Source organism: Leptidea sinapis, chromosome 16 (genome assembly GCF_905404315.1).
Source record: "Leptidea sinapis chromosome 16, ilLepSina1.1, whole genome shotgun sequence".
Classification (NCBI taxonomy): Eukaryota; Metazoa; Arthropoda; class Insecta; order Lepidoptera; family Pieridae; genus Leptidea; species Leptidea sinapis.
Genome location: NC_066280.1, coordinates 3,382,430 through 3,398,196, shown reverse-complemented (window position 1 = coordinate 3,398,196; position 15,767 = coordinate 3,382,430). Strand labels below are relative to the sequence as shown.

The 15,767-nt window shown below is 36.5% G+C and overlaps 1 protein-coding gene across 4 annotated transcripts in view; it reads left to right on the top strand.

Moving 5' to 3' along the window:
* LOC126968796 (general transcription and DNA repair factor IIH helicase subunit XPD) overlaps nucleotides 1–8,578 on the top strand; it is a 32,020-nt gene extending 23,442 nt beyond the window's left edge. For all 4 annotated transcript variants that reach the window (XM_050813903.1, XM_050813902.1, XM_050813905.1 and 1 more), the window contains 6 exons: nucleotides 200–287; nucleotides 3,430–3,521; nucleotides 5,435–5,611; nucleotides 6,054–6,124; nucleotides 6,983–7,121; nucleotides 8,174–8,578. In XM_050813903.1, coding sequence (XP_050669860.1) covers nucleotides 200–287; nucleotides 3,430–3,521; nucleotides 5,435–5,611; nucleotides 6,054–6,124; nucleotides 6,983–7,121; nucleotides 8,174–8,311 — 705 coding nt within the window. In that variant the 3' untranslated portion in view covers nucleotides 8,312–8,578. The remainder of the gene's footprint in view (nucleotides 1–199; nucleotides 288–3,429; nucleotides 3,522–5,434; nucleotides 5,612–6,053; nucleotides 6,125–6,982; nucleotides 7,122–8,173) is intronic.
* The last annotated feature ends 7,189 nt before the right edge of the window (nucleotides 8,579–15,767 follow it).

Sequence of the window (15,767 nt, the reverse complement as noted above, 5' to 3'; positions counted from 1 at the left end):
AATTGTCAGGGCGTATCAATTATCAATTACCAATTTTCATTTAAAAAAAAATACAATCGAATTGATAACTTCCTCCTTTTTTGAAAAAGACAATCTCCAATAAAATGATATACAAATATCCAATAAAATGATCCCCAAGAATCTCTGCGTCCGTCACAGGTGTATTGTGTTAATGTATAATATTGTGTTGGTGTGACAGATATCGGCGTGCGTGCCCGACGGCGTGGTCTGCTTCTTCACCTCGTACCTGTACCTGGAGAGTGTGGTCGGAGCTTGGTACGACCAGGGTACGAACTTCACTTGATCATATTCTTAGACGAATGCTACGCCACAGTAAACACATGTACCAGTACGGAAACTACCTGCAAACGTTCGAAATGACACACTCACACAAACATGCGCATCGACGAGGCTCCTAAGCGGTTTTCGCGGTCTACACGAGTCGAGTGTCACATTGTTAATTTGTTTCCGAGTTCTTTTTAAAAATACCAGGGTATTGCGTAGTATACGTCTATTTGAACTCAGCTCCATCAAAACTGCGGTTTTCGTTTTTTAAACTATAAAGTAGTATAGTATATAAGAATGATTAAAAACACATATTACAAAGATTCCCGTCAATATTTCTGATAAAATATTTCAATGAAAATTAAAAAAAAAATGTTTCCAAAAAACATTTACAAGCAAAGCATTCAATAAACATAGTTTAAAAATAATACATAACAGTCGTCATGTATACTATAATATTGCATTATACACTGTATAGCTATTATACAGGGTGGCGCAATAGAACGTGCATATTTAAAATATTAATTAAAAAATAAATACAAAAGGTATAGTCAAAATAAAACTGAGGTATTATTAAGAAATAACCGAAGTTTATTTTTTAAAATAACATCGTCTAAATGATGACCCTCTCTACGACGACACTCCTCTAATCACGGAAGTTTTTAAAACTTTCTTCAGTAATGCTGGTGTAATTGCTGCCATTTCACCACGGATATTCTCCTTGAGCTGATCGATGTTTTTCGGATTATTGCTGTAGACTTTATTCTTGAGGTATCCCCACAAAAAAATTTAGGAGGCGTCACGTCTGGACTACGTGGGGGCCATGGGATATCACCTCTTTTCGAAATCAGTCGGCCAGGGAACATCTGTTTCACAACCGCCATGGAGTCATTTGATGTGTGACAGGTAGCTCTGTCTTGTTGAAACCAAGTCCTAGAATTCACTATTCTTGAATTTTCAAGCTCTGGAGCCAAAAGTGAAGTTTAGCCCCCGCGCATTTTCAAAGAAAAACGGTCCAATTATTCCTCTACCAGAGATTGCTGCCCATACTGTCACTTTAGGACTATGCAGTGGTTTCTGGTGCTTGAGTTTGGGATTCTCACTGTTCCAGTAACGACAATTTTAATGGTTTACGAACCCATTGATATGGAAGTGGGCCTCATTTGAGAGAAATGCGAGCCTTGCTCCGAAGTCAGACTCTTTCAATTCTTGTGTCAACTGCAGCTTGTAAGGATGCAGTTTAAGATCCAAGTTTAAAATTCGTTGTAAACTTCGTCTCGATAAGTGTAAGACAGACGATCTCTTGCGAGTAGACATTTGTGGATCTCCTCGTACAGACTGCATAACTCTCTCAATATTGTCGTCGGTCCTAGATGTTCTTGGACGACCTTTTGCTTGTGGTTTAAACGTTGAACCAGTCTCTCCAAAACGCTGTACCCATATTTTAATTAAATTAGCACTCGGAGCTTCACTAATTTGCCGTAGTCCATATTCAGAACAATATAAACGCCTAGTAACGATGTATGAACGAGAGTTCTAGTAAAATGCGCGCACGCAAAATGCGCGACGCTTCCCGTCGAAGTGACTCATAGTGACTAAAACTCCATGAGCCCGCCTACCCAACGATGCAGACTCCCCCCGCCCGCGCACTTTCTACCCCGCGAAAAAAGATGATGCAATATGCACGTTCTATTGCGCCACCCTGTACATACACTAAATATAAAAACTTGTCCTCCTTTTTTAAAGTCGGTTAGATATAACCTGACAACCCTATTGCTTCAATGGAGAGTACGCACATGTAGGTAAGTATTTTATCAACAAGGCCTAGTTTCCATACTGGTACATATGTCTACTGTGACTACAATTCGATATTTATCGCGATATATCTCGATCCTCTGTATAAATATTTATCGAGTGTGTAGTATAATGTATCACGAAACGTGATACGGATCGCTAGATTTCTAAAAATCCAGAAATCTTGGATGAAGTATCGTTGAATAATATCAAGCGTTTAGTCTCGATATTTATCGTGTTAATACCAGTCCTGTTAGCGATGGAGGAGGACGCGCTAAACGAGACTGAGACTTATATTATTATTGTCTTGAATCCAATATATTGACCATTCCTTCATCTTCATGCGCCTTTTTAATGCTAATGCCAATATAATATGATAGCCATACAAGCCTCTTTATATTGTCACTCATTGAAAGTCTTTGGTGAATCAAATTTATCACCGAACTGGTGCGATTCGTATCGAACGTGTAGTTAAAGGCTGTAGAGACCTACTTGAACAATATCCCACAGGCATGCGGGGGTATTTTAATGTTTATTTTATTGTTAATTTAAACAATTTCTCAATTATAACGTTAATGAGGTTTTTATTGATGAATAGCAGAGAACATGTCCTCGAAATAGTTTAGTCACGAATTTTGTCAGTTGCTATTTATCTGACAGAATGTCAGACTCTTGTTTGACATTGTCAATAAAAAAAATCAAAAATGAAAATATACTAACTTTCAATAATGCATATAATATACTCTAAAACAAGCGGGTTCCGACTCTGTACAATATAGAAACATCGGTAAACTGGTGATATATGTGCGAGCTGTTAAAATATTAGGCGTTTCTATTGATTAGTCTAGTTAGATTCTGAAATCTTATCTTAATATATATAAATCCATTGACCTGATGTTTGTTCCCAATGAACTCCTAAACTAATATACGGATTTTAATGAAGATTACTTCATGGAGTGCAGATAAGTCCAACTTGAGAGATAAGATAGTTTTTATTTCGATTTGGGACCCATTATTATTTTTATTTCCAATATTTGTTTTGGTGCGGACATATTTTCTATGAGAGAATTTATTGACGCACAGTTTGACATTCCTGCTGTGAAACAATTTCATTATAACATATATATGATATAGCATATTTTACAAAATAATTCTTGATGTAATGAAATATAATTGTCAAATTCATAAAAAACAATATTTTATTTATTATGTACAGAACAAGTCTCTTGGGTGACCCTAGTTTTTTATATATTCTTAACTATTGCATGTTAATATCAACTTCATTCGTCGAACTAGTCGTGATTCAACGACCAACACAAATAGTATTATCAGTTATTGTACACTACACAGGTGTCGTGGCAAGTCTACAGAAACACAAGCTGCTGTTCATAGAGACGCAGGACTCTGCAGAGACGAGTTTCGCGCTCATAAACTACATCAAGGTATGATGATTTGTTTTGATAATAAAGGACGTAGTTAAACAGAAAGGACTCAATTCACACTTTGGTCAAAATTGAGATAAATATGCCAATGTACTCCTGAAGGTCGATTCTGTCATGCAGTGGAAACCCTATTTTAAAATGTACACGGAATTTGTTTTGTTTTGGATACCTATAACTCAAAAGTGCTTTTGTGTGGTCTGAGTCCTTTCTGCTTAACTATAATTACTTTGATACATTTTCAAAATTCAATTATTCTTTTTACAATTTCCTGGTTTTTTCAAAAAATTTAAATTGTTTCAAAAGTTTGTTTAGTTGAATTTATTCCTATAAATATAGCCATTGTTCTTAGTTTTAATTATTGTAACGATACGAAACATTAAGCTTATATACAAAAAAAATGGTATTACTTTTAAACTTTACGGGTTGATTCTGATGCAATTTTTTACGTAAAGGAAACAATGAAAATAAAGCTAATAAAAACTCTTTTAAAACTAAAAGACATTAATACCATCAGATGAATTCCGCCGCCTGCGACCTCGCACATACATTGTGGAATCACTTCTCTGATACTGTTTTCCCAAACGATGCGCTAGCTACACTACAGCTAGACAGGAGCGGACGAACTAGTCTGAATCTAGAGTCAGTACTGTGTGAACTATCGACGACGATATTGTCTGGAGTCTGGACTAGACGAAAAACAAACCTGTTTGGTTGTTGTCAGACCAGCGGGCCTACCATGAACTCTTATTGCGATTCAATTGACAACCTAAAATGAACTGCTTTGCTATTTACCACCTTAGTACCACGACGTGATTAGAGCTGTCTAATTTAGGTCGACGTCAAATCAACTGATTAAATCGCAATGATGTCAATTGAATGTCAAAAATGATATCAATTGAATCGCAAACTGATTTAGTTCATCCATTCATTCGTACCATTAGGTAATATTTCAACCTAATTGGATAAGCATGTATCAAAGTGAGCGATTCGAAAAAAGTTGCTACTTCCTTAGAGGAAAGTGAATCGTGTTGTTATAACTATTAAAAATAGTGAAAACATACAGAAAAGGAAAATTTTTTTGATGAAAGATGAGATGAGAATACGTTATTGGACTTTTTTGTAAAACAAAATACTGAAAATAAATACCAAAAATGAAAAGACTAAAGACGAGGCAGTAAGGGCCTGGGCTATAGCTTGTTCGCAAGAATGAATTAAAAAAAATGTACTGTCAATATGTGGTAATGTGGTGTCCTGTCAAATCAAACAGCAATGGAGGTGCGTTCATTACTCGTTATTTTTATGAAAAACCTAAGCAAACATTTAATTTATAATTTAAAGCACTATATTTATTTGTATTACTATTATTTAATAAGTACAAGAAAGGGCTTAATGGTTTATAATTTGACGCTCTATAGCACAATTTTAAAATGTATTTTTATTGTTTTCTACGCAAATAAACCGCTAAAATCATATCATTTTCGAAACGCTACGCAAATATGGTTCGAGTAAGAGAGACAAACTCATGCAACAACTGTAGAGCATCATCTCTTTCTCACACCGCGGACCACAGACAAATTTATTTCGTTCATTCTTCATAAGCGATCCAAACGCCATTCAGTAAAAGGCACTTCAGGTACGAATTTTAGTGATTCTGTTTAGGTACCTAATGCATCGGAATCGCATCGTTTAATGATGGTAGGTGCTCAGTTCAGACTTGTTCCCCCTCCCCGGAGCGAGCACTTTCGCCAGTGTAGGAGGGGACACGGCGCGTCAATGTTTGTTTTGTTCAGTCCCGGTCCGGTCGGGAGAAATTCCGCTTCCAATGTCGGACCGGCCCTATGCAACTTCTAGCGTAGATCATCCACTCACTTCAATGTCCGTGCGCGGCTGGTGATATCAAATGTTGTGGGCAGGCGTGCGAGAGCGGCCGCGGCGCCGTGCTGCTGTCGGTAGCCCGCGGTAAGGTGTCGGAGGGCGTGGACTTCGACCACCACCTGGGCCGCGCCGTGCTCATGTTCGGCATCCCCTACGTGTTCACGCAGAGCCGCATCCTGAAGGCGCGCCTGGAGTACCTGCGGGACCAGTTCCAGGTACCTCGCAACATGCACACACTCACATTTTTATTTCTCTATAATTTTCTGTACACAGAGGTGGATATAAGGCGCCATCTCCACGAGCGAGAGAATCGCGGCAATATTATCGTCGTGCCACGTACTTCTATATACGATCTATGAGCGTGTCTCCACACGGCGATGCGACGAGTGACAATCTGCGGCCGTAACGTCGTCGTCGTATCGTCCCTGCTGGTAGCGCGTTTGCCGCAGAAATGCGGTGATTCCGTTACGAGTCGTCGCGGCCACGCTGTTGTTCCGCTGGCGGAATGATCGCTCGTTCGTGGAGATTAATCGACTATAAAAGCGCGGATTCGTCGCGATTATTTCGCTTGTAGAGACAGCGCGTTAGAGATTCTGATTTAATTTCATAGCGCTGTATACAGATATTTACTGTTAACATGAATGTCGTCGGCCACAGATTCGCGAGAACGACTTCCTAACGTTCGACGCCATGCGGCACGCGGCGCAGTGTGTGGGCCGGGCGATACGGTGAGTGTTACCTGCTCATGTGTTCGTTGACAATTAATTATTAAGCTGCTTAAATATTGATGCAAAATATAGAACAATCCGTATTGGTGGTTATAAAATGTAAATATAGATTTAAAAGAGTGGCAATGAGGTTTTTGCCGCTTCTTCTCATGAATAAAAGGCATTTATTTTATCGAAATTGATTCATTTAGAATTCTTTTTGATGTTATTTCTAATATACTCTGAGAGAGAAGAAGCGGCACAAGAAACTCTCCCAGCATTCTTTTTTTTTGCGCTCTTTTCAATAAAAATGTACAATATTGTACAGTCATTTCTATCGCTATAAAATAATCTCAATCTAGTCCCCGGCTGTGCGATCATTTAGATATTCAGCTGTGGAGTAATAGGATTTATGACAGATCCATTTTTTTAAATGTTTTACATTTAAATTTATTCATGGATAATGCCTAAACAGTGGCTGGGACTTTATTATAGAAGTGAATACATTTACCCTTAAAGCTATTATGTATCTTATGAAGCCTACTAGAATTAGTTACAAGTAATTCCTTATTTCTAGTGTTATAGTAATAATGTCTAGTGTGCTACCTTTTTAACATCGTACTACACGGCAGCAGAAGGGAGGCTAATACTCAACTTTTTCGAAATGATGGTAAAATCTTTGACATTCATGAGTGTCATTTCGATTTAAGTGGGTTAATAATTTTTCATTTTTTAATTAATAACGGCCGTTTTTTGACCGGAATGAATAATGAAAATTTGAATTAATATGTTTTTGCATAAACTTAACACAAGACTGCTGTCGTTTGGTGTAGCTAAACTAACTTTCAAAACCTTCAAGTTCGTTATAAATCATTTCAGCGGTAAGACGGACTACGGCGTGATGATATTCGCGGACAAGCGATTCAGCCGCGCCGACAAACGGAGCAAGCTGCCGCGATGGATACAGGAGCACCTCAAGGACTCTCTCACCAACCTCAGTACCGAGGAGGCCGTGCAGGTACCGCCCACTGGCTCTACAAAAAGATTCCGGCGGGACTGCGAACCGTCTCTTACATAAATATTTAATGACCAGTTTGCCATGCCTTCGCTGCTATTAACTCATTTTGGTCGATAGATAAGAATAACCCCCATTTCACCTTTGTTTATGACCCAATATTTTTTTCCCTGGAACCATACCAGTTTGGGGCAGATTTACGATCTAAGCTACTGCTTATTATCTAAGCTATTGATTAGTATCAGGGAACTCTCTAATTTTATACTAATTGATAAGTGTTTTTATTTATTTATTTATTTAACACCAACAAGACAAACACTTACTTATAGGTGTTACACACATTTCAAAAACATAGACACAAACATATTTAATTAAAATGAATGCAAACATTATCGGAATATTTACAAATTGAATTAAACGTAAATGAATAAGAGTTCAATAATACATATTATATAATAATTAAAACATGCATCATTTCACAATTATATAAAACAGACTTAAACTTATCAGTATTTATTAATTATTTGAATAAAATATAATTTTTGCCTATAATTTACAAAAAAAAATTATGAATATAAATGAAATAAATTCCTTTTAAATGACGAAATATGGTCTGAAAATATATCAATATCAACTTTTTTATCTTTTTCTTTATTAACAGTAGTTCTATGACACCAATACATTTCTTATGTGATAATTTATATATAGCAGTTTTAAGTAGTAGGTATCGCGGTGAAGATAATTAAATGATTTACAAACCAAATTAAGGGCTTTAACTGTTTCTTTTCTCGCAATGAAGCCGTTATCGGCACGCATACCTAAGGCAATGTGTAGTAGACGCGGTTGTATTAGAGTAGTGGTAGTTACACCGAGTGAGACAATGCTACACTATTGTTAATTTAGTTTTAAACCAATTAGCTTTCAGAACCATACTGCTAGCTACTCAGTACATCTTCATCTCATACCTTAAAAACTTGGAAAAAAAAAGTGTGACGTTCGCGTCAGTTGACCACACTTTCAATATATATAATAAATATATATTATTATTATGTTAGATTTGCAAGCGCTGGCTCCGGCAGATGGCACAACCGTTCACACGTGAGGACCAGCTCGGGGTGTCGCTACTCACGCTGCAACAGCTGCAGACTCAGGAGCAACAGGACAAGATCGAACGACAGGTCATACAGAAGTGATGCGTCCGACACACCCGAGCATATCTCTGTGATACATCCGTGTAATGTGCACTATGACGTCACATCGTGCGTTGCCGCATGTCTTTCAACCGTAATACACAAGGTGACACAGCCAGTGTTCCTCAGTGATACACCTGTGTAGTGTTGTATATGTTGATACTCTGGTGCATTGTGCACTTGTAAATGTCTACTACATTTGTAATATTGTATACAACATTGTGGTTGCTGGACAATCTAAGTGTAAGAATAAATGATGGCGATTTATTATTATGTTGTTTTCTTTAATGATGAAATGAGATACACTTTTATTGTGTAATACAAAAGTTACAATTGAAATTATCCTCAATTGTTTAAATTGAGTAGTTATATTTACCATGGGAGTTACAGTGGGAGGCTTATTTGTAAAGAATGCCGGCTAGGGTCAAATAATTTTTCCTTATTTCAAGAATCCTGGGCGGCAGTGCTTGTCTGCAATATTGCTGACAAGTTTCCTAATTTAACAATATTAATTAAATCTATATTGTTAAAAAGCTTTTGTGGTAATTAAAGGAAACTTGTGCAGTGGCCATCATAGATAACAAAAATGAACCCGTTATTTTTCACTTCGAGAACCTTGGAAACTATCTATATTATTGCAAAGTTACTCGGTGACCATTTTAGAATCCAAAAAGTATTCCCAATTAAAAAAAATCCTGTTTATGCCAATTCGAAAATCTTTCAATGTATGTAAATAATCAATCTTAAAAAAACTTTCGCCTACCATCCACAATAATAAAAATACAAAATTAAAAAAAAAACTAGACTAAGAAAAAGAGACGACGAAAATACTTAAACTTAGTATACCAAAGTAATAGACAAACCCTATGTGAGAGTAAGATATCTATTCTTTCACAATATTCTAGGTGTGAGAAGGAGACGGCGTAGATGGACCGCGAAACCATTTTGAAACAATTTAGTGTCTATTAGGTCGTGTCAAATTGGATCACATTTCGTTTGTGTTTTATCGCAATAATTGTTCTGTTTTAACGGATATTACTGCTTTCGTTGTGCTTATTTTCGTAGATCTTAATCACTAAAATTTGTTAGACAATAAAATATTTTATACGTGAATATGACTTCGTTTGTCAATATTTATCATAGGGATGTCCAAAAGCAAAATACTACACACTTCACTAACACTCCGCGACACAGATGAAGTCGCCACAACACAGCAATATGAACCTAGTTTTAGGCGCGACTTGGGTGTAACTCAGAATTTTTTATTATTTACCATATCTTATTCAAAATAAACATGATATTATACTGTTTGCTGACGATACATCTTTGTTAATTAAAATAAAACGCCAGCAAAAAAATTCTGTCAGGTTGGCGACGACATTGAAGTAGTAAATTGGTTTAATGTTAATTACTTTTAAACGAAAGGAAAACATAATGTATAATATAAATATAAAGCACCAACCAACACCTATAAAAATTAATAATGACAAGCTTGTTGTAGTAGAAACGACAACATTCCTAGGCATTACATTAGACTTTAAGCTACAATGGGGTGCTCATATAAAAGGTATATGTAATCGACTTAGCTCTGCAGAATTTGCGATAAAAAAATTAGGCAGCTGACAGATGTTGAAACGGCTAGATTTGTATATTTCAGCTACTTTCATAGTGTCATGTCTTACGGAATTATATTGTGGCATAGGGCTGCAGATATTGACAACATATTTGTGCTGCAGAAAAGAGCAATTCGAGCAGTCTATAGAATGCGTTCAAGGGATTCATTGAGAGAAAGTTTAGTGAAATTAATATTATGACAGTACACTGCCAGTACATATACGAGAACCTCCTATACGCTCATAAACATATAAGCCAATTTAAAAAGAATTGTGATGTCCATAGTGTATTGACTCGAAACAAACATAAACTAGCAATTCCATCTACTATGGTCCGTAAATTTGCTAAATCTTTTAAAGTGGATTGTATCATAGAGGTCTTACTCATAGAAGAAGAAATTAGTGACTTTTGGTTACTATGTCTACAAAGCCGTTATTATGTTGTCATGCTTATAAAAGGTTGTAATTAATTTATAAAGTTGTTTTCTTATATTAAATAATGGTGAATGTACTGATTTGCTCATTGTCTACTGCTGATACTCTGCTCTATGTCATATAACAGGTTATGGGCCCAGAAACGGCCGGCAGAAAGATACATGGAGGATCCATGCAAAAGCTGTACTATTAAAACTTGGCCTTTGGAGCTATGTTTCAAATAAAATTAAGAGACCAACGCGAGAAGGTGATGCATTGAATGACTATATGGAAAAAGATGAGTTAGCATTAGCGAATTAAAACAAGTTAAAAATTGTCAAACAAGTAAAGATGTCTGGGATACGCTAGAAAGCATATATCATAGCAAAGGTCCTGCAAGAAAAGCAAGCCTATTAAAAGAGTTGATATTGAAGAAGATGAAAGATGGTGATAATATTGTCAATCACTCGAATAAATTTATGGATATCGTCGATAAACTAGCAGATATGGACATACCAATTAATAAAGATCTTCTTAGTATTATGATGCTTTACAGCTTACCTCAATCTTTTGAAAATTTTAGAATTGCAATAGAATCCAGGGATGATCTACCAGATCCAGACAACTTGAAAATAAAGATAATTGAAGAAGCTGAGGCAAGAAAAAATATAGCTAGTTTAGTTAGTTAACAAAACTCTGAACAAGAGGCGCTGTATAGTAGACAACGTGGCAAAAATAAAAACTTTATTGTTAAATGTTTTAAATGCAAAAAGAAAGGACACAAAGCTCATGAATGCTGGTCAAAAGTGGACCGAGTTAATAAAAATAATGCAAGTCTATGTTGCTTAGCAGAAACATGCCTAAATACGTCTGATAATAAAGAAAAAATTAAGAAATGGTGTCTTGACAGCGGATGTACGTCACATATGAGTCATGAATTGAAAAGATTCATTAATATGGACAAAACTGATAACAAAACGTTAAGGTTAGCATCAGAAAACTGTCTTGCACAAATCGAAGGACGAGGTCCAGCAAAACTTTACACCTATAAAATACCAAATCTGAAACTAACTGAAGCTTTGTACGTACCATCGCTGACTACAAATCTAATGTCAGTTGGAAAAATAACAGACAAAGGTGGAACAGTTTTATTTAAACAAAAAAAAGCTATCGTGATGCGAAACAATAAAATTCTGTTAAAAGCAGAGAGACATTCAGACGGTTTGTACTACGTTAAAGAAAACATAGAAGAGAAAGCTAATTACTGCGAAGCAAGCAAAATGCAGCAATGGCATAGAAAGTTAGCACATCTAAATGAAGGACAAATGAGAATAGCACTTGATAAGAAAATTATGGAAGGCTTAGAATTCAATAAAAGTGACACAGTTAAAGACTGTGAATTCTGTGCTAAAGGCAAAGCAACAAAACTACCGTTTAATGCACCTAAAAATGAGCAACATACAAATGAAAGATTAGAAATTGTGCATACTGATGTATGTGGTCCTATGAGGCTGCCATCGAAAGGGGGTTCCAAATACTTCATCACATTTACAGATGATAATTCAAGATATACAAGAGTATATACAATGAAAACTAAGGATGAAACTCTATCAAAATTTAAGGAATTCAAAAATGAGGCTGAAAGATTTACCAAAAAGAAGATAGTATGCTTACAAAGTGACAATGGGACAGAATATATAAACAATAATTTTGACAAATATTTGAAGGAGAATGGCATCAAAAGGAGACTTTCAGCACCATACACGCCAGAACAGAATGGCTTAGCAGAAATAAAAAATAGGACATTGCTTGATAAAGCTAGATGTATGTTGATAGACGCCAATATGAAAGAAGTTTTTTGGGCTGAAGCTATTAATATAGCTAACTACTTGGCAAACCGTAGTCCTTGCACAAGTATTGATAACGCGACTCCATTTGAAAAATGGGTAAAGAGAGTTCCGTCAGTAAGATATTTTCACATATTCGGAAATAAGGCGTTTGTACATAAAAATGGAAAGAAAAATGGAAAATTTGAAGCCAGAGCGACACCTGGAATTTTTGTAGGATATTCGGAAAATCACAAGGCATACCGGATTTTCAACCCAAAAACAGACCAGGTAATGATTAGCAGAGATGTCGAAATACTGGACAAAATGTTTTATGAAAACGAGATCAAAGGAGAACAAAAACAAGATGTAGTTAATAAAAAGGAAATAGAAATTTTATTTTCTCCTGAAAAAGAAAATGTAGAAGATAATAAAGATTTGAAAGAACATGAAATTGATGAAACTGACCAGGAATTGAACAATGATGAAATATTTGTTGACGCAAATACAGAAACAGATGAAATAGATCCGACTAGTTCTACTGATAAAAGACAGAGAAAACCACCAGCATGGCATCAAGATTATGAGATGGATGCTGAACAATCATTCCTCTGTGAAATAGACGAGAACATGGATGAATGGGAAGACGCACTAATGCACAGGAACGAAAGCAAAAATTTGATTGATAGTAAAATGATTTTAAAATATAAATATAATGCAATGGGAGAAATAGATAGACGAAAAGCACGACTTGTGGCGCGTGGGTTTAATCAGAAAGAAGGAATTGATTACACTGAAGCATTTGCACCTGTTGCAAAAATGAGTACTCTTAGAATACTTATTGCACATGCAATTGAAAATAAATTTAAGTTATCCCAACTAGACGTGTGTACTGCATTTTTAAACGGCGATTTAGATGAACAAATTTATATGAAGAAGCCGAAAAATCTGGATAAATATTTAAAATACATAATTACACATGGAAAAGACATAGAGTTGATTAAAAAAGCAAAAGAAATGCTTTTAGATATAAATAGATATAAAAATAATGGGATATGTCAACTCAACAAAGCCATATATGGTTTGAAACAAGCAGGAAGACAATGGTTCTTAAAGTTACATGAGAAATTGTTGGAAATCGGATTTAAGAATTCTTCAGCGGATCCTTGCTTGTATATTTTAGAAAAAGGAGGAGAAAAGCTGTTTGCAAACATTTATGTGGATGACTTAATACTAGCATATAAATCAGAAATGTTGTTACGAGAAGTCAAAACAAAACTGCAAAAAGTTTTTGAGTTACGAGATATGGGTTCACTCCATCATTGCCTGGGCATACAATTCACCCATGTAGGGGGAGAAATAACATTGTCACAGGAGAATTATATTGAAAATTTAATAAATAAGTTCAACATGGCTGAATGTAAGCCAGTGTCAACGCCCATGGAGACTGGTCTGAAACTGGAGAAGGATAATAATAATAATAATAATAATAATCATTTATTTCGGACACTATACATCCATAAGTATTAGTTATTAAGTTAGTAACAATTATTCTAAGACTAAGTTAGTAATGTTAGTGGTAGTGTTGGTAATTGTATGTTAGTTACAATTTTTGTTAAAAATTATGTTAGTAATTAGTTATTTTCACAATAAGTTGCACCTAGCTAGAGGCGTATGCAAACCTATCCAATGCCTCAGCAGTGGGGAGTCCCACCTGCATGCCAACGCGCTTAGGATAGTGTTGGGGCTAGCCTGGAGCCTGTTCATTAATGATGCGCATCTTTTTCTAATGATCGCGTAAAAATCATCAACGCGCGCCTCCGCAAACATGCCGGATGCACTACAAAACCTAGGCAGCCCCATCACTACCCTAAACGCGTCATTATATTGCACTCGCAGCGCGTTGTATGCCCTCTGCGTATAGCCGGTCCAAAGGCTGCACGTGTAAAATGATTGGCAATAAGCCTTAAACAGAGTTATTTTTACTTGTTCACTGCAACGCGCAAACCTTCGGGCCAGCATATTACAGCGGACAGCCAACGCCCTACGTTCCCTCTCAAGTCTAGGATATCGCTTAGGTTGTCGGAGACCCAGTGGCCAAGATATTTAAACTTCGTTACCATATTTAGTGGTGCGTTACACAGCGATAGAGGTTCTTTATGTTCGTGAATTTTATTACCCGACTAAAATATCATAAATTCGCTTTTACTTGTATTGTATCGAAGACCATGGGCCTCCGCATAACGTTCACATATTCTCAGCAGCTTTCTTAAACCCTTCATTGAGGGGCTCAGCAGAACCATGTCATCTGCGTAGCTGATGTTGTTGACACATACACCAGCCACGTGACACCCAGTCCTGGTATGGCTGAGCTCCTCAATGAGGGAGTTTATGTACAAATTAAAAATACGAGGCGAGCTGATCCCCCCCTGTCTCACCCCGCACTCTAGACCAAAGGCATCCGAATAGGCATTAACCCACTTAACCAAGTTTTCTTGATTACCGTACCAGAATTTTAGGAGTGAAATAATGTCATCTGTTACACTAGTATCACGACGTAATTTTTCCCACAAGATATTATACGACACCATATTGAACGCCTTCGATAGGTCTAGATAGCAGGCGTAGACTGGTGTTTTTCTTGCCGTGTAATATTGGACAGTTTGCTTGAGACACAGTATCGCAGTTTCGGTTGATAAGCCTGGTCTAAAACCGAATTGGGCATCATTTAGTTCTATACCACTGCTCAACTGCTTGTCAAGCAAACCGTCCAATACCTTAGCAGTGACTGTCGCTAATGAAATAGGCCTATAGTTAGACATATTTGCTACATCGCCAGTTTTGTTCTTCACAATTGGTACAACAACGGTATACATTAGGTCGTTTGGTAAGTAAGAATGTCCCACACATATCGTAAAAAACATGGCCAATACTCGATATAAATGAGGACCTGCGTATTGCAGATGTTCAATGCTGAGACCGTCATGGCCCGGAGATTTACCTTTAGTCATATTTTTAACCACACTAGCGACAACCTTGGCAGTAAAGTGTGTAACACAGTCATCCATAGAGGCCTCAGCATTCAACATCCGCTGAGCTGATGATGATGATGACAGTGGATATTCCATCCTAAAGTGGGTTCTGAAAGCATTTGCTATCTCAACGGCATCATATTTATCAGCGACGCAGACGGGAGCACCTGAACCTGAATCTAACTCTTTCGTGCATTTCCAAAATTTGCTAAAATTTCTGCCAGAGTGATGCTTAGCGATGGCATCCATTTTTGCTTTTTGCTCATTATTCTGGCACCACTTAAGTTTAGTCTTGAATATTTTACGAGATTCTTTCATATTTTCATAAATGTAACCACAATCGGGTTTATTGTAGGACAACCATAGCTTATACCAGTGTCGAGCTCTCCCGTGTGCCTCCCTGACATAATCATTCCAGCCTGTGACATGTTGAAATTTATTCTTAGCGTTTTTAAAATTACTACTTATTGAGGCGTCTGTTAAGATCTTAATTATTTTATTATACATCATATCTATACCCATTTTACATTTTAAATTACTACATCTCTTATCAGCACACTCATGAAATTCTAAT